Source organism: Leuciscus leuciscus (genome assembly GCF_965113295.1).
Source record: "Leuciscus leuciscus genome assembly, chromosome: 20".
Classification (NCBI taxonomy): domain Eukaryota; kingdom Metazoa; phylum Chordata; class Actinopteri; order Cypriniformes; family Leuciscidae; genus Leuciscus; species Leuciscus leuciscus.
Genome location: NC_138744.1, coordinates 1,720,744 through 1,747,523, shown reverse-complemented (window position 1 = coordinate 1,747,523; position 26,780 = coordinate 1,720,744). Strand labels below are relative to the sequence as shown.

At 38.1% G+C, this 26,780-nt stretch overlaps 1 protein-coding gene across 2 annotated transcripts in view; it reads left to right on the top strand.

Annotated features, from left to right (window-relative positions):
• The window catches only part of spire1b (spire-type actin nucleation factor 1b), a 33,705-nt gene extending 7,030 nt beyond the window's left edge, over nt 1-26,675 (top strand). The window contains exons 4-18 of one of the 2 annotated variants that reach the window (XM_082149712.1): nt 5,706-5,945; nt 7,075-7,200; nt 9,222-9,296; nt 9,804-9,968; nt 10,448-10,534; nt 12,028-12,157; nt 12,629-12,670; nt 16,457-16,605; nt 16,691-16,784; nt 18,334-18,476; nt 19,505-19,642; nt 20,491-20,561; nt 20,705-20,732; nt 20,935-21,083; nt 21,763-26,675. In XM_082149712.1, the coding sequence (XP_082005838.1) occupies nt 5,706-5,945; nt 7,075-7,200; nt 9,222-9,296; nt 9,804-9,968; nt 10,448-10,534; nt 12,028-12,157; nt 12,629-12,670; nt 16,457-16,605; nt 16,691-16,784; nt 18,334-18,476; nt 19,505-19,642; nt 20,491-20,561; nt 20,705-20,732; nt 20,935-21,083; nt 21,763-22,021 (1,896 nt within the window). In that variant the 3' untranslated portion in view covers nt 22,022-26,675. The remainder of the gene's footprint in view (nt 1-5,705; nt 5,946-7,074; nt 7,201-9,221; nt 9,297-9,803; nt 9,969-10,447; nt 10,535-12,027; nt 12,158-12,628; nt 12,671-16,456; nt 16,606-16,690; nt 16,785-18,333; nt 18,477-19,504; nt 19,643-20,490; nt 20,562-20,704; nt 20,733-20,934; nt 21,084-21,762) is intronic. The other variant, XM_082149713.1, reaches the window with a different exon arrangement.
• The last annotated feature ends 105 nt before the right edge of the window (nt 26,676-26,780 follow it).

The following is a 26,780-nucleotide window of genomic DNA, read 5'->3' as shown; positions in this document are numbered from 1 at the left end:
GTGTGTGTAGTTGTTTGCTCATGTTGATTGTATAGTCCTGTAGTGTGTGTAGTTGTTTGCTCATGTTGATTGTATAGTCCTGTAGGTGTGTGTAGTTGTTTGCTCATGTTGATTGTATAGGCCTGTAGGTGTGTGTAGTTGTTTGCTCATGTTGATTGTATAGTCCTGTAGGTGTGTGTTGTTGTTTGCTCATGTTGATTGTATAGTCCTGTAGGTGTGTGTTGTTGTTTGCTCATGTTGATTGTATAGTCCTGTAGGTGTGTGTTGTTGTTTGCTCATGTTGATTGTATAGCCCTGTAGGTGTGTGTAGTTGTTTGCTCATGTTGATTGTATAGCCCTGTAGGTGTGTGTAGTTGTTTGCTCATGTTGATTGTATAGTCCTGTAGGTGTGTGTAGTTGTTTGCTCATGTTGATTGTATAGTCCTGTAGTGTGTGTAGTTGTTTGCTCATGTTGATTGTATAGTCCTGTAGGTGTGTGTAGTTGTTTGCTCATGTTGATTGTATAGGCCTGTAGGTGTGTGTAGTTGTTTGCTCATGTTGATTGTATAGTCCTGTAGGTGTGTGTTGTTGTTTGCTCATGTTGATTGTATAGTCCTGTAGGTGTGTGTAGTTGTTTGCTCATGTTGATTGTATAGTCCTGTAGGTGTGTGTAGTTGTTTGCTCATGTTGATTGTATAGTCCTGTAGGTGTGTGTAGTTGTTTGCTCATGTTGATTGTATAGTCCTGTAGGTGTGTGTAGTTGTTTGCTCATGTTGATTGTATAGTCCTGTAGGTGTGTGTAGTTGTTTGCTCATGTTGATTGTATAGTCCTGTAGGTGTGTGTAGTTGTTTGCTCATGTTGATTGTATAGTCCTGTAGGTGTGTGTAGTTGTTTGCTCATGTTGATTGTATAGTCCTGTAGGTGTGTGTAGTTGTTTGCTCATGTTGATTGTATAGTCCTGTAGGTGTGTGTTGTTGTTTGCTCATGTTGATTGTATAGTCCTGTAGGTGTGTGTTGTTGTTTGCTCATGTTGATTGTATAGTCCTGTAGGTGTGTGTAGTTGTTTGCTCATGTTGATTGTATAGTCCTGTAGGTGTGTGTAGTTGTTTGCTCATGTTGATTGTATAGGCCTGTAGGTGTGTGTAGTTGTTTGCTCATGTTGATTGTATAGTCCTGTAGGTGTGTGTTGTTGTTTGCTCATGTTGATTGTATAGTCCTGTAGGTGTGTGTTGTTGTTTGCTCATGTTGATTGTATAGTCCTGTAGGTGTGTGTAGTTGTTTGCTCATGTTGATTGTATAGGCCTGTAGGTGTGTGTAGTTGTGTGCTCATGTTGATTGTATAGTCCTGTAGGTGTGTGTTGTTGTTTGCTCATGTTGATTGTATAGTCCTGTAGGTGTGTGTTGTTGTTTGCTCATGTTGATTGTATAGTCCTGTAGGTGTGTGTAGTTGTTTGCTCATGTTGATTGTATAGTCCTGTAGGTGTGTGTTGTTGTTTGCTCATGTTGATTGTATAGTCCTGTAGGTGTGTGTAGTTGTTTGCTCATGTTGATTGTATAGTCCTGTAGGTGTGTGTTGTTGTTTGCTCATGTTGATTGTATAGTCCTGTAGGTGTGTGTTGTTGTTTGCTCATGTTGATTGTATAGTCCTGTAGGTGTGTGTAGTTGTTTGCTCATGTTGATTGTATAGTCCTGTAGGTGTGTGTAGTTGTTTGCTCATGTTGATTGTATAGTCCTGTAGGTGTGTGTAGTTGTTTGCTCATGTTGATTGTATAGTCCTGTAGGTGTGTGTTGTTGTTTGCTCATGTTGATTGTATAGTCCTGTAGGTGTGTGTAGTTGTTTGCTCATGTTGATTGTATAGGCCTGTAGGTGTGTGTAGTTGTTTGCTCATGTTGATTGTATAGTCCTGTAGGTGTGTGTAGTTGTTTGCAGGTGTGTGTTGTTGTTTGCTCATGTTGATTGTATAGTCCTGTAGGTGTGTGTAGTTGTTTGCTCATGTTGATTGTATAGTCCTGTAGGTGTGTGTTGTTGTTTGCTCATGTTGATTGTATAGTCCTGTAGGTGTGTGTAGTTGTTTGCTCATGTTGATTGTATAGTCCTGTAGGTGTGTGTAGTTGTTTGCTCATGTTGATTGTATAGTCCTGTAGGTGTGTGTAGTTGTTTGCTCATGTTGATTGTATAGTCCTGTAGGTGTGTGTAGTTGTTTGCTCATGTTGATTGTATAGGCCTGTAGGTGTGTGTAGTTGTTTGCTCATGTTGATTGTATAGTCCTGTAGTGTGTGTAGTTGTTTGCTCATGTTGATTGTATAGGCCTGTAGGTGTGTGTAGTTGTTTGCTCATGTTGATTGTATAGTCCTGTAGGTGTGTGTTGTTGTTTGCTCATGTTGATTGTATAGTCCTGTAGGTGTGTGTAGTTGTTTGCTCATGTTGATTGTATAGGCCTGTAGGTGTGTGTAGTTGTTTGCTCATGTTGATTGTATAGTCCTGTAGGTGTGTGTAGTTGTTTGCAGGTGTGTGTTGTTGTTTGCTCATGTTGATTGTATAGTCCTGTAGGTGTGTGTAGTTGTTTGCTCATGTTGATTGTATAGGCCTGTAGGTGTGTGTAGTTGTTTGCTCATGTTGATTGTATAGTCCTGTAGTGTGTGTAGTTGTTTGCTCATGTTGATTGTATAGTCCTGTAGGTGTGTGTAGTTGTTTGCTCATGTTGATTGTATAGTCCTGTAGGTGTGTGTAGTTGTTTGCTCATGTTGATTGTATAGTCCTGTAGGTGTGTGTTGTTGTTTGCTCATGTTGATTTATGCTCCTTGTATTTTACTTTGTTATACTGGATTATCTGACATTCATTGGACTAGATGCGGTTAGATGTACGAAGGCCAGATGAAGTTAGACCCGCCAGTTGTATAAACTGCTTAGACTAGTCTTACAAGTTAAAAAGGTAGATTGGACTAACTCATTTCTAGTTGGTCAGACTAGTTCTTAAGACTCAGTAGTGGCTATGTTTATGCAGCTGGCCCTGGCAGGACTGAGATCCATGAAGTCTGTGCTTTTGGTTATTATCATGTTTAGACAGAACATCAGTTGCTCTTCATTACCTCAGTCGTGGTCATGGGCACTTATTTTCCTTATGAGATTCTCAGGGTTAATGTTCAGTTTTTAAACTGAAGCTATTGTTACCCAGTGCTTTTATTTGTGAAGATAATTGTCTGCTAGACATCTCAGTGAAGGAGTGTGTTGTCCACTTCACTGCAGGCTCATGCATTCTGGATGAAATTCATTTCAAGAATCTGTCAGTAAATGTTTGGGTCTAATAATCACAGAGATTAATAACACCGCGCTCTTTATGACTGGAGGGAAGCTGCTGTATTCATGTTTAGCTCAAACAGTAAGTTCATGGAGCTCAATGCCAAGGTCATGGGTTTGATTCCCAGGGAATGCATGAACGTTTGCTCTGTATAAAAGAGTCTGAGTTATATGACTTTTGATCTCCAGTCTTCTAAGGGCAACAGATTTTACCATTAAGTCATGTGGAAAAACTTAAAACCCACAAAGTAACATCTTTATTATATTCTAAGGGCACGACACTGTTTTCAACTAAAAACTTTTATGCATTTTTGGCCGTTCAATTACACGACAACGGTGTATTAGAGGCTTGAAAACACAAACTTTTGAAAACGGGTTTCAAATTGCACGTTTTTGAAAACGATACCATTATCGTCTCTGCGTAAACTACAAAAACGCGAATTTGTGAAACCGGTGACGTCGTGCGTATGCGTATTACGTGTTCAGTCTATAGGCGTGTAGTGTTTCTTTACAAAGTGACATCGCCACCTACTGGCCTAGCAGCATTATACAGCGTTTTTAGCCGTTTCGCGGATCCGTGTGAACGGGGATTATTTTGACAACATTGTCGCCAGTATGCAAAAAAACGCAAAGGAAAAACGTTTCTGTTTTTAGTCCATCATTGTCGTGAAAAGTACCGTTCTCAAGCCTGGCCCTCGAGGTCCACTCTCCTGCAGAGTTCAGCTTCAACCCTGATCAAACACTCCTGAACAATCAAGGTCTTCAGGATTACAGCAGGAGAGTCTGATGAAGCTGGAACGTGGACCTGGAGGGTTCAAGAGCTGAGAACCTCTTCTAATTTGTTTGTGATGCTCATTGGTATAATGCAAAAAATGCTTTTCTTATTTAGTATTTTTGTCGAGATTATTATCTTATGTCATTTTACTCATCTAGTAAATGCGTCTTGATTTAAGCATTTTTTGATATTTGGACTGGAAACAAGACAAAAATACTAAGAAAAGCATTTTTTTGCAGTCAGTGTATGTGAATATTATCATCAGAACTATAGAACAGTGAATCTCTCTTGTAATAGCCAGTAGTGAAACAATTACTCAAAGTATCCTGAAAAACTATCACTGTTTCCACAAAAATATGAAGCTGTTTCTGAAGGATCATGTGACTGAAAATTCAGCTTTGATCACAGGAATAAATTACATTTTAAAATATATTCAAATTGAAAATAGCCTTTTTTAAATTGTAAAAAGTGTAAAATTGTGTTTCAGTGTAAAATTGAAGGAAACAAGGACATTAATCAGCCTAAACATCATAACAGTCATTTAGTAATGTGACCTCATCTCTGTTCTCTATATCGAGTGGGTCTCAACTGGTGGGTCACAGCCCAAAAAATGGGTCACACGACTGCTCTGATTATCCTCTCATACAAGCGAGAAGAAAATATCTTTTGTTGCTGATGTCAAAGGTTGTGAATCCTGTCAAACGCTACAGTATTTTGGCTTAAATCCGACTGTAATGTAAAAGGAAATACAACCCACGCTATATTAAACACAGGTCGAGAACCAGTGCTGTATCCTATTGTGTGTGTGTTATTAGAAACCCTTACAGGTTTGATGACTAGTTTACAGCTGTTGTAACAGGTCTTAAACAATGCAAGTAGACTGACTAGTTTCGGCATATCAGGTCTCAGAGAAAGTTTCACCGTGCCGTTCAGCCCCAGGATCGACTGATCTGCTGTTGCTGGAGCCATCGAGGTTCTTGTGGCACGAATAGCATTTAGTTTACTTTTGTGTTTGAGGTTTTACATCAGCCGTATCTGTTTCTTGTGTCTCGAGTGTCCCTACTTCAGTAGTAAGTGCTCTTCCCACGTAGACAGCATCCTTCCAGTGCACTAAAATACCTAGAAAGTTCCTGGAAACATTGTCAAGAAGTTATGTTCTCTGATATAACGCAAGTTAATGTATCTAGTTTGAATCATGTTCAGATTGGTTTACTGAAAAACAAGACAAACATAGTGATTAAAGGTCCCATATTGTACACCTTTCTGAAGTTTTATATTAGCTTTTGAAGCCTTTTCGTTTCTCATGAGCTCTGCCAAGAACAGGCAGATTTTGGCCTGTCTACTTAATATTCATGAGCCTCTCTTCTGATTGGCCTGTTGTTTTCTGAGTGACCCAGCATTGGTGGGGGTGGAGACTGAAGGCGGTGACTGAGTAGTTCTGACATCACATTTATACGGAAGTCACAACGGCTTGTGAAAAGGCACAGCTGCTTCATGCAGGTCGTGTGCATGTGTCTGTGGATCGACTGTTGTGAAACTTATACTGTAGTTTCATCGCCCCTAGACCTCTGTGATCATGAGAAAAGCCAGGAAATTTCAGTTTTGACAATATGGGACCTTTCATGAGCAGTTAATGAGTGTTTGTGCTGCAGGTGATCGAGTCTCTGGGCATCAGGATCTACAAGGCTCTGGATTACGGGCTGAAAGAGAACGAGGAGCGAGAGCTGAGCCCGCCGCTGGAGCAGCTCATCGACCTCATGACTAATGTGTGTGACGCAGAGAGTGACTCCTGCCCCGATGAAGGCTACGCCGCCACTGAGGAAGAGGAGGATGACCGGGAGGGGAACCCCACACACCCCTGCCGGATCCGCGGATACCGTGACATCATCAAGGTGGGGAGCAACAACAGTCTGTAGAGTTTGACTGTGTTTGATATGAATACTGAGAAGTGAACACTGTATACTGTCTGCGATTCTTTTGAATTAGTAAGTGACAGTAGACATTATGCGACAGTGATGTCACATGACTAGGGCTGCAACTAACAATTATTTTATAATTGATTAATTTGACCATTATTTCTTTGAATAATTGATTAATCACATTTTAAGTCCTCTCCTTGTGCAAATTTAATTTATGCGTGTGTGTGCAAATATTGTACACAATATATATATATATTTTTAAGTCAGTCTTTACGTTTCATTAAGGATTTCAAGTTGGTAATTTTGAAACCTAAATTTGACTTTTAACAACAACAAATATTTTTGTAATGATTGCACTTCATTTCTTGCATAAAAGTGATTGAGACAAATGTAATGGCGACAGCAGCATTTATTGCATGTTTAAAAATGCATACATTATGCAAATATATAAATATAAATGTGTTTATATATGTGTGCGTTTTCTTTACTTTAAAGTGCCTTGTACAAGTGCCTTGTAATAATTTTCGTTTGATGTATTTGTTGCAGCCCTACACATGATCTCAGTAGGTCGCTTGAGCAGTTTCTGCAGAACATATTAGGCTACATCAACAGTATGCTAATTTTCTTTATTTATAGAATATCAGGGTGAAATGTGCCATATATAACCAGAGCTTGAGATACTGTATCCCACAATGCAATGCACTCAGACTTACAGTGTGGGCTGAGCTATCTTCACTGGTACACATGCATTCATTCTCAGATTTTTTCCACATATCTGTTGTGGTAAATAATCTGGTCACAGTGAGTGAGGGGATTTATGAACAAATATTTAAGTACCGTGTTGATGTTTTTGTTGCACTAATGGGCTGTGAAACGCACAGACTGCTGCCAGTATGAAGCCAGGAGTGACTCACCACACCTTCTGTCCATTTATTTCATTTATGAGACATTCGTATGGATCAATGCGTCTCCTTCTGACCCGTCCTCATGTTCAAACCTTCATTGTGTGAATTCCCAACACGGGCATGTGATGAATAATTGAATGTGAACTTCATTATAGTGTGAATCTATCTGAGTGAGTTGCCCTGTTGACTGTGTCCAGCTGTGCACCCTTCACCTGTCCACCCCAGGGGATGCTCCCAGTCACTACCAGGCCGTGTGTCGAGCGCTTTACGCCGAAACCAAAGAGCTCCGCACCTTCCTGGAGAAGATCAAGAGCGCAAAAGAGGTGAGAGGTTACGCTTCCTCCCAAATAAAGACACATTTCTTGTTTGTTATGTTGGGTTGACTTGGACATTCATCCCATTCTCTTCCCAGTAGACATACTTGTATATCTGAGGCAGTGTTTTTTTGTATTATTTAAAATATTTGTATTTATTTTAATAATTTTTTTAACCTTTATTTAATCAGGCAAGTCACTTTCAACAACAGCCTGGCAGGAGAGTTCAAATCTCCTGACAGACATACAACACACACACATATATATAGTCATTTAAAATACTATTATAGTTTTTAGTAATAATTTGAATCAGCTTTATTTTTATATTTTCAGGTTTTTATTTTATTCTCATTTTTATATGAATATTTTATGTGCTTTTGTCATTTTTATTATTTATTTTTTTCAAAATATTACTATTTAGGTTTAATTTATTTTTCCTTCCAGTTTTTTATTTTATTTTTTTTATTTCCAGTTAGTCATTTTAGTTTTCCATGTAAGATTTATATTATATTAGTATAAAATTTATATACTATTATATTTTTTGTTAATATTTTAAATTAGATTTTATACTTTCTGTTTTCATTTGAATTTTAGTTAAAGTTTTGGTAATATTTGTTGTGTTTTTGTCATTTTTTCATTAGTTTTTATTGAGTTTTAGTTCATTTAGGGTTATTATAGTTGTTCAAATTCAACTAAATAAATATATTTTTATAAAGATGTATTTCAAGTAAAGAAAATAATTTCTTATGGTTTTAATTTTAGTTAACGATAACCCTAATATATTTAATTTTATTTCAGCTTTATTTCAATTTACAAAAATAATAGTTTTGCCAGTCAAAATAACAGGTTTGTCAGGTATGACGTTTTTGCTGTTGGTCTCATAACATGATTTGTGATTGATTAACTGTAAGGATGTCATGTGTGGAGGAGAGTCGCTGCTGGCTTTACTGCAGGCGGTTAAACACTCTTGACATTAGACGTTATGGTGACATTTCCATGTCTGCTTTTATTGTGCCCTTTATTATGTATCAGCCGAATAACATGGCTTATATAAAACTGTCTTAGGGAAACATAAAACCCAGACCTGGAAGAGATGGAAAATGTTTTATTTTGTCTCAGTTGATTTCATTTCACATGAACAGAGGGTGTTTGGCAAGTGAGAGTCTTAAAGGCACAGCAGAAAAACAAAGAAAAACCAAACGCCTGTGAGAGGATGGACAGTAGTCATGAAAAACAAAATGTACAGCTTTTAAACCTTGACTAACATTACATGTGGATGTAAATATAACGTTCACGTTCTAATGGTATCAGCATTGTTTATGTGCTTTAGGCTAATAATGTCTGCTCTGTGTTGGCACACATTGACCACAAAGTGTGTTTAGAGCGTCTCCTGTGTTTAGCACAGAATCATCATCCACTGTGTTCCTCTCGCAGGGAAATCTGTGTCTGCTGTGGCTCTTCTGCAGCTTTTGATGGGGTTTAGAGTGTAAGATGAGACGAGCCGCTCCGCCTTCACAAACCGTCTCCCTCTGTGCTCGTTCCCATGAGGGTTTACTGTTACTGCGCTGTAAAGCCTTTTATTTCCAAACTAAAGCTGGGATACGGCCATAATGACGGCACCATTTGTGCTCAGAGGGAAATGACTTAAAATAAAACGATGCATAGTACAGACAAAACTAAACAGGCATGAGCAAGTGAATATGAGCAAGTTCTGTTGTCCTATTCTCTGTTTTTTGAAGGAAAAATATTAATATATTCTTTTATTTTCCTCACCTATACATTCATAACATCCAGAAAACAAAGGTGCATGTGCAAAAGGCATTCATTGACTGGGGAAATAATGTCACAATGCAACAAAAAAAATCTCAATGTTTCTCAAAACAGGCATTCTTTCATTCTTTTGATTTTTGGGGTGAAATATGTTTTGTGAGATTCATCACATTGTTGGGTGTAATAATAATAGTGATATACTGCCGCATCTATAGACTCAGCTGCTGTCTGAAGTATTGTGTCTCCCTCTGATTGGACAGAACCTGCGTAAGATGGAGGGAGACACTGTTGACGTACCTGGCAGAGAGCTAAACGAGCTGCAGAATTCTGATTGGGTAAGTGATCTGCTCTTCAAAGAATGGAGACTTTTGATTGGCTCTATTTATTCCTCATCCAATTTAGTTTAAGGCAAGACACCACAGGTAAAAACAAATTTAACTAGTAAATATAACCATACATCCCCAGTCCTATTAAGAAGCAAGCATTTTTTGTATTAGAAGTTTTCTAAAAAAGACATGCAAATTATGCATTCTCTAATTAAATATTCACTAATTTGCATAGATTTCAAGTGCAAAGAATACATCTCTGACTATATCTACAGACACAAATAGATAAATGCACTTAAATGTGTATTTTGGATGTTTTCTTTCCACGAGTCTGAAGCAACACATTATGAAAAGCCAAACTGCCTAAAATCTCCAGTGCATGAAGAACACAGTTTTTGCCTGTAGTCTCTTGCCTTAGAGGATTACTTATACTTAGTGATATATTCTGCTGGAAAAGAGCCTAGAATATTCCATTAGAATGCGTCTGTCGTATTGATGCATGTGTGCTGTGGTCAGACGTGGCTCTGGGTGCAGTTGATGCGAGATCTGAGGAACGGTGTGAAGTTGCAGAAGGTTCAGGAACGGCAGTATAACCCACTGCCGATCGAGTTCCAGCTCACGCCGTACGAGATGCTCATGGATGACATCCGCTCCAAACGCTACAAGCTACGTAAGGTCATGGTGAGTTCAGAACACATACCGCCACATGTCACAACACACCTATCGGATGCATATTTCATTTTCATTACATTTACAGTTATGCATTTGGCAGACGCTTTTATCCAAAGCAACTTACAGTACATTGCATTCATAGTATGCTTTTTATCAAGTTCATGTATTCCCTGGGAATCAAAGGCCTTGCTCTACTGTTTTAGCTACACTGATGCAACACAAGTATTGCACAAAAAATTTGTTTGAGGCAAGTGAACTTCATATTAACTTATCAAAGATGCAAAAAAACATTTTCAGAAGTTGCTAGTTGTAAATAGAATACCTATAGCTTGTTGATGAACATAGACCATCTAAACTACATTGATATTAATTATTGGGATTCAGTGATGCGTCCAGCTGGAATGAGTCTAGGTCTGTGCATGTGTGTGTTCAGATCTCTCTCTCTCTCTCTCTCTCTCTCTCTCTCTCTCTCTCTCTCTCTTTCTCAGGTGAATGGAGATATTCCACCCAAGTTAAAGAAGAGCGCTCATGAGGTCATCCTTGATTTTATCAGGTCCAGACCCCCCCTCAACCCTGTGAGTCATCCTTATTCACTACTTACAAACTTAGGAGAGAGTTCACTTACAATGAATTGCATGCACAGCATTCATTTACATGTGTCCATCTGCAGTGTTTTCAGGGATTCAAGTAAAAAGAAATTATAATCAGGCTACGTCATATTCCTTTAACCAACCGTCACTATATTTAAATACTCAAGACCAATAGTGTTTTAAGAGATTATGTTTTAGAACAGCTTATATTGCCAGTTTGTTTAATATCAAAGCTGTTTTCAATCCATAAAATTAAACTGAAACGTTTTGCAATACTTTTAATTGTTATTGTAAGTTATTACTAAGCGATTGCCCTTGATATTGTAATAATGATTAAAAATGTTGATTAATAGAATACATTTAAAAAAGTTTGTATGTTTGGGGAAAAGGGATGTGAGATTCTTGTAGGCTACACACACTAAACTAGTTGAGAAGCATTTAGGAATTAGTTCATTGCGTTTTACACATTACAAAATCAAGACTTCACATTGGTTATCTTAGCACACATTGGTTATCTTGGTTATCTTAGCACACATTGGTTATCTTAGCACACATTGGTTATCTTGGTTATCTTAGCACACATTGGTTATCTTGGTTATCTTAGCACACATTGGTTATCTTAGCACACATTGGTTATCTTGGTTATCTTAGCACACATTGGTTATCTTAGCAACATGAAAAACAAAATGGTTATCCAGATTATATATAGAAAGCAGGCAAAGAACGTTCCCCATCACAAGTCATGAATTACGTTCAGTGCGATTTCTGCATGCTCACAAAAACTCCAGTTATGATAAATGAAGCTGGCTGCTCTACAATAAATCTTTTACTTGCGTCATATATGCACTTTGCTCAAGATGAGAGGATTCACAAGAGTGCAGAATTCAGTTAGTGAGTGTGTGTGCACTGAAACAAACTCCAGCGTTTTAGCAGATTTCGTCTCTGATTGGCCTTTTAATTCATGATAAGTATGTGTGTGATTGGTCATAATGCTTAACTCTGCAAAAAAAAAAAACGTAAAAATAAATATTTTTAACACAAGCCCCTGTTAATGCCCCTGTGTTTTAAAGGATTAGTTCACCCCAAAATGTGATCGCGTACAGCCCGTTTAAACACTTCAGAGACTTTTGAAACTGCATTGATTTGGACTTAAAAATGATGGTAACCAATGAAGTCCATTGTTAGAAGAAAAATCCAGAAATGTTTTCCTCAAAAAACATAATTTCTCTCCCACTGAGGAAAGAAAGACATGGATATCTTGGATGGCATTGGGGTGAGTAAATTATTAGGAAAATTTCATTTTGGGGTGAACTAATCCTTTAATGTATGATTCAATCAAGGAATTATGTGAGTTAGATAACACCACTAACTTGAAAGTGAAGAAGTGATCGCAAATTGTGACATGGGAAATTAAATTTACTGATGCAGCTCTTCTCTTTGCTTCCAAAATACTCCATGATATCTACGTGTGATTTCAGGTGGCAGCGCGAAAGCTCAAGCCTCAGGCCGAACGTCCTCCCAGTCTGCATGAGCGCATTCTGGAGGGAATCAAATCAGAGAGGAAACTGAGGCCTGTGTCGCCAGATCAGATCCGGAGAAGTAGATTCGGTGAGACTTTACACTCACACACACAAAAGCATACAGTACTATACATGCATAAACAGCAGGTCGTTTAAAGGAGCTGTCATTGGAGATGCATATGCATCATGGATCATGTATGAAGGTCACTGCACATGCTCACAGCTCGATGTTGTTATCAGACTTGGTGATGTTCAGTTGAGATGAACGATCACAGAAACAAACCTGTCTTGACATTTGCTCTGATTGCAACAGTCACACAAGTACCAGCTTCTGTGTGTGGCGTATATCTGCTTCATACATGGCTGATGATCATCTGTCTCGTATTATTTTAGTCCATCCATGTAAATTAATGGATGAAATGCCAAATGTAAAATGGATGAAATGTCTTAATCGCAAGTCTTATCTTGCTATCCACACTAAGTATTACTGAATTAGCCATCTTCTGCTGTTGTGAATCTTTATACTTGCCTGTTTAACACCCTGCCTGTTTTCTTGCAGCCATTCGGCCTCTTAGCATGTCTCAGAGTTTTGATTCTTCAGGTAAAGCTGTGATGTGATCCGCTAGTGCCGTCTGTGATGATTCGAGCTTAGTCTCCTGTCATTTCATATATAAAGCCGGGAGCCGTTCATTTGAGGGTCCTGCTTTAGATTTGTATTTAATACTAAACTTTTAATGCCATCAGATAATCAAAAGTGCCTCAGGGTTCAGTAATGAAGATCACGGATGTTATTTATTAATTCATTCAGTTATTTTTAGTATTTAGTATGTTTTTGGACCCTCAAATGAAATGTGACCAATTTAAAAATCACTTTGATTTCATCTTATTAACACTGTTAATGATGTGTGTGTGTTTTTTAATAGTTATTATTAATTAACCCAATATATAAATGATAATCCGTTCGTCACACACCACCGCTTCTGGGTCCAAACGCTCTATCAGATTCCAAAAGGAAACAACAATGCTAATAATATACACTCATGATGTGATGTGATACTACCCAAAAATCATGATCCCAACCTTTATCTCCATACGGAAATCCCAGATGACCAGGCAGCGATTCATCTTTTATTAGTCATTAAACTATTTGTGTCTGGGATGTCGTGAGCACGGAGACTGTAGTGGAGACTTTACGTTATAAAAGCTTAGTTTAAATGTGTTTTATAAATAAATAGAGCTCATAAACAATGTTGAGATATTATTCGCAAGTGAAACGAGTAGAGGCTTGGACCCAGAAACAGTATTTCTCACGTCATGACTTAACGAAACATGGATCGAAACATGCCTAAGGAGAAGTAGATCAATTATGCAATGCAAAAAAATATAGGGTTATTGATTCACATGAAGTGAATGAATATGTGAAGATGTGGTTTACTCATGTGATGTGTTGACTGATCAGTGCAGGGCTGGCATTACCACATGGTTATTTCATATACAGTATATACACTATTCTTACATCTTAAATAACCATCTTGTGATTAGTACTGTTGCTGTACAATGACTCATACTGTGACTAGAAACTGGTCAAATGTGCAGCTCACAGCAGATGTTCATAGAACGAGTCACACAAAAAGGTTTCTCATCTGAGAGGATGAGTGTGCAGAATTGAATCGGAGGTTAAAATGGAGTTTGCAGGATTCACACACAGAGGAAAGTCTGTTAGAAAGTCAGTAGCGGCTGCACTTTAAAGTTGTATGGCGGTACCAGTGGTGCTATCAAATGGTAATACCATGTGAGTTTTATATACAGCAGCCTCAAATAGTGTTTAGGCACTTCAGTCACAGTCATTGCATTAGAATATAAGGAATATAAGGAAAACAATGTGTGAAATTAACTCAGCTAAAGATGTTTTCAAGGAACGCTCAAGCTCAATAAGTCAGTGACCATTTTACTCAGACAATTAATTTTTTTACAGACAATTTTATTCAAACTTGAAAAAATTGCAAACAAAGAAAAGGGTCCTATTATGCTTTTAAATGTTGCTGTTTGATCATGAAAAGGTCTGCAAAGGTCCAAAGCACAAAGTCCCTCTAGCGGGAGTTCTTCTCTATATCAGTGTCAGTGTTTCTGAACTCCTGAAACGCCTCCACTGTAGTCTTGAGTTTCTTCTGGGAACGAACACGTCACAATATTCCTCATTTAAATAATGAATACGCAGAATAAAGGGGCGGGGCCTGGTTGAGTTAGTAGTGGGTTGAAACTCAGGTTATGGTAAGGGGCGGGACATTTCTCAAACACACTCGAAGCGCTTGACTAATCACAACACACTGATCCAGCCGACCAATCAGAGCCCATTGTGCTTGTTATAAGGAGGGGCTTCATTGAGACAGGAACTAAACAGAACGTTACTGACAGACTGGGAAGAGAGGAGCTGCAACAATGAAGAATGTGATGAGATGTGAAAAATAATGTGTTTTGAACATTCAAGCATGAAAACATATTCTAGTAGAGATCAAAAACTAAATCAAGAGTTTGAAAAAGGACATAATACACGACACCTTCGACACCATTGACCACTCCATCCTTCTACAATGACTACAACATCTTGGCATCTCTGGCTCAGCTCTCTCCTGGTTCACCTCTTACCTCACCAACAGATCTCAATTCATATCCATCAACAACTGTACGTCTCACACCACACCTGTCAGTCACGGAGTACCTCAAGGCTCGGTGCTAGGTCCCCTTCTGTTTATCCTGTATATGCTTCCCCTTGGACTTATCATTCAAAATCACGGACTAAAATTCCACAGTTACGCAGACGACACACAAATGTACCTCAGCACCAGATCCATCACTCCTGCCACAGTATTAACCATCACAAACTCTGCCTCTCTGCAATAAAATCCTGGATGAACGCTAACTTCCTTAAACTCAACTGCAATAAATCGGAAATCATCGTAATTGGTCCCAAATCACTCCTCCCCTCCTCCCAAGACTTCACCCTCTCCGTCGATGGCCATACAGTTACCACCTCTCCCCAGATCCGAAATCTTGGTTTCATTTTTGACCCCACACTCACATTTAAGCCCCATATCCGTCATATCACCAAAACTGCCTTTTTCCATCTACGTAACATTGCTCGCCTACGCCCCACCCTCTCCACATCTGCTGCTGAAACTCTCATCCATGCATTCATTACATCAAGACTCGACTACTGCAATAGCCTCCTATATGGTCTCCCTTCCTCTGTTTTACAAAAACTGCAATACGTTCAAAACTCTGCTGCCCGCCTCCTCACCCACACCCGATCCAGAGACCACACCACCCCCGTCCTCCAACAGCTTCACTGGCTCCCTGTACAACAGCGCATCCATTACAAAGTTCTGCTCATCACCTACAAAGCCCTCAATAACTTGGCCCCTCCATACCTCACAGACCTCTTACAGCACCACTGCACCTCCCGACGCCTCCGCTCTGCCGACTTAAACCGAACCGAACTTTGGGGGACCGAGCCTTCGCCATCGCTGCCCCCGCCCTTTGGAACTCACTCCCCATCCACATCAGAAACTCGGACTCACTGACCACCTACAAAAAACTGCTCAAAACTCACCTGTTTCAGCTCGCCTACAATCTATAATAGCACTCTCATCTTTGTTTGTTTCATTTGTAAAGCGTCTTTGAGTTCCTTGAAAAGCGCTATATAAGACCTATGTATTATTATTATTATTATTATTATAATAGGTCGCCTTTAAGACTTTAAGACTATTTCTAATCAAAATGAGTGACATTGGCCATGTGACGTTTGTACAGGCTCTTATCCAGTGCTGCTGTCGAGACACACACAAGAGTATAAGAGAGACACACTAAATACCAAATATTTAGAAACATTTTCACTAGCGGTCTCAGAGGTTTAGATCCACCTGTATGTGATGTAGCGTTTGATATTTTGTCTTTACGTCACACACTCATTCACGGCTCTCATCTGTGGTGTCGTGTCTGTCGTGAGTTTTCATGTGCTTGTGTTTGTCCTGTTTCTGACGCCTGAGATTCACTGCTAATCCAGAGAAACACTTCCAGCATCATGTGCAAGAACAAATGGCCAACAGTGGCAGATTATACCGTTTCTATTGACTAGTGTTGTGTTTTAGGAGCAGCTCAAATCTTCAACACTGAAAAAAAATATTTTTCGAAGTTGTAAATAAAACAAAGTACAAGTAAATACTATTTCAGTCTTTCTACTTAAGTGTAACGTTTTCTTCAATGTGTTACTTGCCGTTTCCATAATTCATAATTGCTGTTAAAATAAACTAAAACATTTAGTAAACCATGCTTCTCTTGGTCTGTATGTGTGTTTTGCTCTTCATGTAACTGTCCTGTGCTGTTGTAGACGTGTCGTCCTCTGACGGGGCGAGGAAGGCCTGCAGCACGCTGTCATTGGCCAATGGAGTGTCACTTCAGCAGAACGGCTCTGGCGGGTTTCAGAGGAAACGACTTCAGGCACCGACACTGTCTGAACTGGACAGCTCCGATTCAGACGTGAGGATTTTTATCAAGACATAATTTTTGGTCATATAATCTTTATGTAAGCCACTTATTTCCAGTAATGTGTTATCTCACTCAGGATGAGACCATAGGTCAAAGGTCAGCCAGCTGCTCCAGCATCTCTACATCTATGGTGGATGACACGTCGCCAGAATCCGTCCTGGGCAAGAAAAGTGAGTCCTTCTTTTTCTATTTGCATTTTTATTTGTTGGATTACTTTTTTCCCTCTATTTCTGGAGCTCTCTAGAATAAAGTAGTGTCCAAAAGTGATGTCTGTGGGGAATATTGGTTTTAAATGACCCTACAAGTTTGATTTAAAAATCTAATTATTAAATTGATTATCAAAATAGATGGAAAATATTTTATATTTTTTAAATATATAAAAAAAATGAGGGAAGAACAAAACACTAAACTTGATTAAGGTATTTATGTGACAAAATTATACAGGTTTTATTTCACTAATATGCATCAATAAAAATAAAAAGCATGCATTGACTAATCAGTTATTAATATTTTGTTGGTTCTCTCTTGTTTTTGCATGTGTTCATAATTTTTTTGTATGACAGCTTGGTCAAGTATGATGTCGGGTCAGCACAATTGTGCATGTTTCATAGCGTTATTATTACAAAATATTTGTCGGCACTGATAGCCTCATGGGCAGGGCACCGACATATAGCGCCGTTGCGCTTCAGGTGACCCGAGTTCGAATCCCGGCTCGTGGACCTTTCCCGATCCCGTCCCCTTTTCTCTTCCACCTTGCTTCCTGTCCACTCTATACTATCACAAAAATAAAATCGCACAAAATTGTACAAAAATAATAATTTATTACAAAATATTTAATAATGTTTGAAGAAAGGGTAAAGATGTAAATTTTCTAGGAATTCCGGGCCGAGAGTGGTTTGTAATCGTGCCGTGCCGAACCAAGCTCAAGTGGAAATACAACTGGAATCGTTTCACACTGTTCTTAGAAGCATTCGACCCGACAGTGGAAAAGCGGCCCATGATAACTAGTTTACTAATTTGCTAAGTTTTATATCTCACATTAAGTCTTGTTATTGTTTACTAAAACAAAAATTTGAAATAAAGCTAAAATAAAATATAAATATTACATGAAAAACTGAAATAACTTAAACGAAAATAAGAAATGCTGTCTTGGCAACTAACTGAAATAAATACGTTTAAGTTGATGCACTTATATAACTAATACTGAAATAAAAATAAATTAAAGTTAAATAGAAATATATATAAAAAAACTAATACAAATTACAAAAACATAACAAAATTGCTACAAACTTAAACAAAAATGAAAATTGAAAATATAAATATCTAAGTATCAAAATATGAATAAATAATATAATAATCTATAATTTTACTTCCCTTTTAAGATTACTTTAAAATAAATAACCAATATTTAATGTCCATTTACTTATTTATTTGCTAAATATCTGTGAAATGAGAAGGATAATGCCCACTCAACAGATCTCCACTTCATATCTGGCTCCAGATTATTATATTGCAGCTCTTAATAAAGTTACTGGGCTTACTTGTGTTACTAAGCTAGTGTTGATTTAGGAGCATTAAGTGTGTTAAGTGTTTCACAGTGCAGCCAGAGGTCATTCATGTCCACTTTCTGATGTGATGTGTTTCATGATTAGTTCAGCTTAATGCAAATGCACTATAACTGTATTGATAGTAACGTGTCTTTATCCTCCCCTCTCTCAGCTCCGCCCATGTTCCTGCCCATCTCGTCCACACCTCAGCCGGAGCGACGCCAGCCCGCCCAGCGCCGGCACTCCATCGAGAAGGAGACGCCCACGAGTGTCCGCCAGTTCCTGCCGCCCTCCAGGCACAGCTCAAAGTCCTTAGTAAGTGAGAAAGTCACATTTACAAACTCCTCCTTCATCCTCTGTCACTTCTGCCGCCGTCCCTTCAGACGACTTTCAGTCTTAAGCTTTCGGTCGTTGACAGAAACATAATGCAACTCGCTTCAAACGGTCTTATGCTACACTGTTGTCAAATTACCTAATCATTTACAATGTTATCATTTAGGAAATAAAGTTGTTTTGGTTCTAGTTTTCATTTTGGAAATAAAGTTGTTTTGGTTCTAGTTTTCATTTTGGCTACTTTGCCTTTTTTAAGTGAACCTTTTTTGACGGCCTGATCAATATTCGCATAAAAATTAAATGGCTGTAATAAAAAAATAAAAAATATTTGTCACATCAGAAAAGAGAGCATTGCATTGTGTTCCACAATAATACAGTAGTGGCCAAAAGTGAGTTGGAAAATTGACATCTTCATCCTTTATTCAAATATTATTAAAGATATTGTAAGCATTTATTGTGTAGTTGAGCTCGTAATCAATAGTTTTATTCGTGATAACGCAATGAAACATGCTAAATTGTGCCATCATAATGTTTGGTCAGGCTGTCATACAAAGAAACTATGAACGCATGCAGAACCAAAAAATTAATTTCCTTGTGGGTGCAAGCACACTTGGCAATAAAGCTCTTTCTGATTCTGATTCTGATTCTAATAACTGATTATGTTGTAGTCAATGTTTGCTTTTTCCTGTCAGCTTTTTGTGTTCTCTCATATTTAAAATAAAAAATATATATTTTCCTCATATTTTGATGATTTAATTAAACTTGTAGGGTCATTAAAAACAATCTCCCCTCCGCACATCACTTTTGGACAATACTGTAGTGTACACACTGGTATGAGATATTAGTATAGTAATCTGAATGTTGAATGCTGATGTCTGCAGTGGCCTCAATATCCCAGAATTCCCTCGCACACTGTGTTTCTCTTTGGCATTGCGGCTGTGAAGAGGTTAATGAGCGGCGTTGCTGCTGTAGTTTGGCTCTGGTAACGTCTGGCCGCTGTCTTTGGACAGGAGGAGTTTTGTTTCCCGGTGGAGTGTCTGGCTCTGACGGTGGAGGAAGTGATGCACATTCGGCAGGTTCTGGTCAAAGCCGAACTGGAGAAGTTTCAGCAGTACAAAGACGTCTACAATGCCCTGAAGAAGGGGAAGGTGGGAACTGCTTTCATCAGCGCATTACTGCAACCATTCAGAGGAAGCAAAATGGTCAAGTAGACTGAAGAGCTTTAATGCATGAAGTCAACAACAGTAGACATTTTATTAAGAATAAACAAACACGAGGAAGAATTATATTTAATCATTTTCATTTATATGTGTCAGCATAACAAAAAAGTCATGAACAGTTTTCAACATTGATAATAATCATAAATGTTTCTTGAGCATCAAATCATCATATTAGAATGATTTGTGAAGGATCATGTGACACTGAAGACTGGAGTAATGATGCTGAACATTCAGCTTTGATCACAGGAATAAATTACACTTTACTATATAATACAATAGAAATCAGTGCTTTTAAATTGTAATAATATTTCACAATATTACTGTTTTTACTGTATTTCTGATGAATTTTTTTTGAACGGTAGTGTGTATATTCCATATATTTTACTAAAACATTTTGATACATGATAAATGCCACACAAAGACTTTTAACATTTGGAGTTGAAATGAGCAAATCGTAGAATCACAGTTTTGAATCGATTCACTGAAAGAGACATTTTGAACTGATTCAGTGAAATTAATCAAACTCACCAACTTGAACTCTTGTTTTTACTGCTGAAGTTTGAATCAGACACTATTCATATATCTCTGTCTGAACACTCTCGTACAAGTCACGAGACGATGAAGAATCATGAAAAAAAGGTGCTTTAAAATCACTGCCATATTTACAATGTTGCTTATTTTTGGTCTGGCAGCAAAACCATCGCAAACATATTGCGAATATTGAGCATGACTCTCTGTAACTCTGTATTAATTCATTAATATTTCTCTTTTCACAGCTGTGCTTCTGCTGCCGAACGAAACGATTCTCCTTCTTTACCTGGTCCTACACCTGCCAGTTTTGTAAAAGGTAATAAATAACTTGCCATCCAACTTTTTTAGTCAGTGCTCATTTAAGGATTTTAATAGAAGCCAACATAGCCAAGACAAAAGTACTAAGTCAAAAAACACATTTTTAGTGGTGCTGTATCATCTTGTTCTTGTCTTTTGCAGGCCTGTGTGTTCACAATGCTGTAAAAAAGTAAGTCACGATCTGTACAAACCGTTCATGTTCACATAACTTCATGTAATTCTCATTTGACATTATTTGTGGCGAGCTCATCATGACTCCATTTCCAAGGTCACAATGGGCCTTTAAATCTCGTCACGTCTGGAACGCTCTGTCCTTCGAGAGCTAATGGAAGCTCATTTTGTGCTTATCACAGTCTTTTCTGTTGCTTTAGATGCGGCTGCCATCAAAGCCCTACGCCAGTCTACCCATTTACTCCCTGGGTCCGTCCACGTCCACGCTGAAACGGGACAAGCCCGTCCACAAGCCAGAGAAGCCCAGCACGAGCCACCATCGACCCAGCCTTCAGCGCACAATGTCCAAGTACAAAAACACAGCATAGTATGGAAGCTCGCTTCCGCCACGGAATAAAAAAATAAAATAGGTCATTTTTAGGTGACTTTTTATCTCACAGTTCTGAGAAAAAAGGTAAGATATAAACTCACAATTGTGAAAAAAAAGTCTGAATTGTGAGATAAAAAGTCGCAATTACCTTTTTAATTTAGTTATTTCGTGGCAGAAACAAAATAAAAACAGAATTGTGGGAGAACTTTTTTTGCGGTAACACTTTACAATAAGGTCTCATTAGTTAACATTAGTTAATGTATTAACTAGCATGAACTAACAATGAACAATACATTTGTTACAATATTTATCTTTGTTAATGTTAGTTAATAAAAATACAGTCGTTCACATTCTGTTCATGTCAGTGCATTAACTAATGTTATCACATACAACTTTTGATTAGTAAATGTTGAAATGAACATTAACAAAGATTAATAAATGCTGTAGAAGTGTTGTTCACTCTTAGTCCATGTTAACTAATGGAACCTTATTGTAAAGTGTTTCCAAACTCGCATTTGTGAGAGGAAAAAAAGTCATAATTGTGAGATATAAAGTCGCAATTACCTTTTTTAATGTTTTTATTCTAAGCTTCCATAGCATTGAGCTCGTCTCTACGAGCTGATATTCATATTTACCGTCTCTTTTCCATCTCTCGAAGATTATCTAAGCAGACACGGCAGTCGTCCTCATCTCAGGAGGAAATCGAGCTCCCGAAAGATCTGATGGAAGACTGGAACACCATGGAGGTTTGTGTCGACTGCAAGAAGTTCATCTCCGACATCATCGCCTCCGGCAAGCACAGCCTCTCTCTGGCCAACAAGCGTGCGCGCTTGAAACGCAAGACTCAGTCCTTCAGCACGGCATCCGAGAAGGGCGCAGAATACCGGCCGTCCGAGAGAACTATCAATGAGGTTTAGCCGCGGATCACGCCGCGTGTCGTCCTGTTGTAGTCGTATAGATTAGAACTGGTCAAGCCAGAGATCAGTCCGTCAGCCGTGTTGTACAGAGACAATAAACTCTAATGGATGTGTAGCAGTTCTTCCACACGTGGGCCATTTTCTATTCTGTGCTGTAATCAATGAACTTTATGACTCATTAGGCCTTTTCACGATTGAAATAGTTAACCCTGGATCACAGTCCTGGGTTATTATCTTATTTCATGTTGAATTTTCACGTATAGTGAATTTTTGCGGGCGAAATCCATGGCGAAATCCAGACATTTCAATAGGAATCCACGCGATTGTATGGAAGCTCGTTTTCACTAAGATTAAAAAAGTCATTCTTTGGTAAATCATAATTATGAATAAAAGTCATAATTATCAGATTAAAAAGTCTAAATTATGATATAAGTCATAATTATGAGATAAAAAGTTGAAAAAGTCCAAAATATGACATACTAAATCGGATTTGATATTCAAAGTCATTATGACATATTAAGTCAAAATGATGACATACTAAATGAAATTGACACTAAATCGAAATTATGACATATTTATGACGTACTACGTTGAAATTATGACATGAAAAGGTCGAAATAATGGCATAAAAAGTAATAATTATGACGGAAAGCAATGGCTGTTTCGCTACTAATTTCAAAGTTCTGTGCGACTGCCACTGGGGGACAAAATGCGACAATCGAATGCGAATGTTGGAGACTGGGAAGGCGGTTTTATTCACACTGCACGAGTTTGGCCAAAGCTGCTTTAAGCCTCCAAGGCTAGCAAAAAAAAGCATAAAGCTGCTGTACTGGGAAGGAGACCGGAGGCCGCTTTATTAATAGATGTCAATGGAGGAGAGGCTTCACTACGTTTGTGGGAAAACAGTTTATCATTTAATGAAGCGACAGCCAATCGGTTAATCTTCAACGTGTTTGCCATTTAAACATTTGATTAAACACTCAATTAAACATTTTGGGGCATATTTACCAAACAGGGCAAAGTAGCGTGAGAGCGCAATCCCATAAAAGCGGCGTTGTGAGTGTAAAGTTCAGCTCTTGATCTGCTGACGACACACACATTACAGAACACAGACACAGCCGGATCATCTCCATAATGACCAACACAATCTAGAGCAGCGCAAACTACAGTCTGGTTTCAGACGTGCTGTTTTGTGCGGTAAATAATGACGCAAATACCAGTAAATTGATTGAATTAATTTAAATACTCTCCTCCCATACATGTTGCATCTGAAAGGGAAACTCCTACAAATGCGAATGCAATAAGATCAGCCGCAATATTAACCCTGTCCACATCTTTCAGCGCTCATCTTTCACTGCGTGTCTTTAGGAAAATCTGACACTAGTTTTTTTTAATGCCAAGAGGGTTTGCGCTGGAGCTAGCTGTTAGCTGTTAGTAAATCTGGCCCTTTATTTTTAGATTTATACCACTGTTATAAAAGAGAATTCACAGACAATATTGCGACAGGTAGGATTCAGTTCAATGACATCAAGACTGTAATATGATTGGTTATCAAGACACACGTGATCCATGTTGGCCGTTACGCTTTCTTGAATCGAATGGTAGAGACCCTGGGATCTCCTAATAATAAGACCAGGTCGTCCCAAGCATGGGGCAGGGACCAGTGTGAGTTTGGACCGTTTGCTATCGCCTTCCGGGGCCCGGTGTGTGCGCACCAGTTGCACCGCTCTAAGGACAACCCCGAATAAGACCATCTTTGATTCGGCACCGCATTACAGGGTTAACAACGAAAAAGTAGCACTAGCCCTGCTCCAGAGAAGGGTTTCATAACCCTGGGTAAAAAGCGGTGCTTCTAAATTACAAGTGTTAAACGTTCCCTTATCCGGGGTTAAAAGCAGGGGTTAGAATGGTGATAACTCCAGGTTAAGTATGGAAGCCCATTTCTATTACATAACAAAAATGCCTTGGTAAATCGTAATCACGATATAACAAAGTCATAACTATGACATGCTACTAAAGTGTAATTATGACATAAAACATCAGCATTAAGAAAAAAAAAAACTAAAATTATGACATTATCCCCTGGTTTCCCAGACCAGGCTTAAGTCTAGTCCAGGACTAAAATGCATGTTTGATCTGTTTTAACTGAACAAAACCTGCACTTGCATATCTTAAAATATGTCAGTGTCATCATAGTTTTGTCTCAGGATGCACACCAGTAATGTGTTTTACTAAGGCATGTTTTTTAAAAGATACTTAAATGTCGTAATTAAACTAAGGCCTAATCCTGGCTTAATCTAAACCCTGTCTGTGACACCAGGCCAAAACGTCAAGATTATGACTTACATTTTTTTATAATTGTGACTTTTTGCCTCATGACTGTCTGTCATAATTAAGATTATTTATTTTTTATGTGGCAGAAATGGGCTTCCATAGTTAATGCTTCCTTCTCCTGCTATCGGAATTATCGTAAATATGAGTTTCCTAATTAAAAATTGGACATGAACGCCCTCTCAAGTCGTAGACCCAAGTTTCCGAGTTGGCTGTGCCATAAACTTTAAACATGGCGGAGGGGAGAACGATTGCTCAGTTTTTTCCTCAACAGTTATATCACTTTGTTTTGTCATTAAAGTAGTGCATATTTACATATACGAATAATCATTTGAAGCGTGTGTTTTATACACAGTGTAAAAAGCCTGTATTTGACTGAAATTCCTAATCTAGATAGTGCAGTGACTGTTATATGGTTGTCGATGAATGGGATGCTACATATCATTTTGACTTTATTAAGATTTTCCCAATAAATAGGCAGGAATAAACCTGGTGTCCTCCATGATTCCGGGTCTTTCCGAGAACAAAGCACCTGAATGCGCCGAGCTCGTAATCACGACTGCAGAAGTGGGAAGTAGGAGCGCGTGAAGGCCACATAAGCGCAGTGTAAACGCCGTCTTCATACAGGTCTTCAAGTCAGCATGAAATGATATTCACAAGCCGTTGCACTTCCGTAATGTGACGTTAGGGCTGGACTCAATACACTGAATATTCACTACTTTCACAATCCTTCCTTGTCTCGTGACTTGCAACCAGGGTATTCAACAAGAAAAAGGCCAGATTGGGCTTTGCATATTGTTCACAATAAGACCAGGAACATCCATTAAGAAAGTGAAAAGAGTCAGTGTTGAGTTCATGTTGACTTTAGTGTATAAAGGTCTAAAATCTATTGTGTGTGTCTCGTTTACTGACGTTTAAACCGATAAGCACAAATACGTCACTCAACACAAGCTGAAAATCAATTGGGATCCTATTAGAAACACCATGAGATATTGTTTTCTATTCGTGACTTTTGTATATGTTGGCGGTGTGTATATATTTGTACAGCTCATGTTACTCATATCCCGGTGATTTGACTGTAAATGATCCGTATGTTGATTGACTTTGAGTAATTTAAGATACATGTACCCCTGCAAGTCGTATGCGCCATTTTAGTTATTGGCAGGCATGATGAGGTCAGTCTGGGTTTATAAACATTAAGAGTTGCATTTATTTTTACATAATTTATGCTTTATATGTCAGGTAATATTTTGGGGTGTACAGCTTTTAATCGTCATTTAGAGAGATATTTTGATTAGTTTATGATGATGATGATGATGATAATGGTACATAAATCTCATTTAGAGACTGTAGTGATTTAAATAGATCTCCCCAAGCATTCAGACAGTGAGGTATTTCATTTCATATGACCTGGGTCAAAGGTCAATGCAATCTTAAATCTGATCTGTCAATCACATGTGAGAAACACATGTTTTGGGGTCAAACATTAATTTACAGTCAGTTTCTTTTTTGAGAACTATTTACCAAGACATCATCTGTAAAAGAGCTTTTTTATCTCATTTTTTATTATCTGGGGATTTGTGTTTTTATATTTGGCCCAGCTGATACATCAGATCTTACTTTTTTTGATAAGTTTATTTCTTCCACTGTTGTGGTAAAATAAAGAATAGAGTTGCAGAATGTTTTATAATATACATTCGTTTGATGTTTTCAGTACAACCTCGTCTTATAATTTTGCTAGTTGTTTCTCTCCTCTTTGTTTCTTTTTTTAATCATCTGATAATGTAACAATCAGTGTTTAATTTTATAGAAAAATCTAATTTGTACCTGGTAAATCACTGAAGCAAGATCTTGTAAAGTTGCCTTTTTCTTTCAATAATCCAGTGTGAAATGAGAGCCTGCTATGAGTGTGCATGAGAGACAGCGTTGTGGGGATGGTGTTGATTCATTAGCTGTGAAGTATCTCTTGATCTCTTTAAAGCAATTCATTTGCCTTATGAACACTGCCTTTTTAAGCATCGCAATATTGTCAAGTCAATTTAATATCCAGTCCAAAATCATGTGTCTGTTTGCAGTAACACTGCTCATGCATTTTAACATCTGCACAAAAGCATTCTGACAATATTTTGGAGTATCATTAAAGTCATAAAAACTAGAAACTTGTACAGTAAATAAATGTGTAAAAAAAATCAGATGCAATGTGCTTGCATGAGAAACAGTCCACATGGTACTTTGATCTATGACTGTCATTTTTTTTTTTTTTTTTTTTCTCAGCCAGTGATGATCACCAGAATAAAAAAATACAATAATAATTTGGGTGTGAATTTTACTCATTTATACGTAATTATATGTGACGCGTCTGCTTTATACAAAATACATCACAACATTCTATTTAGTTTTATGTAGATTTTTCCCTTCATTAGATTCT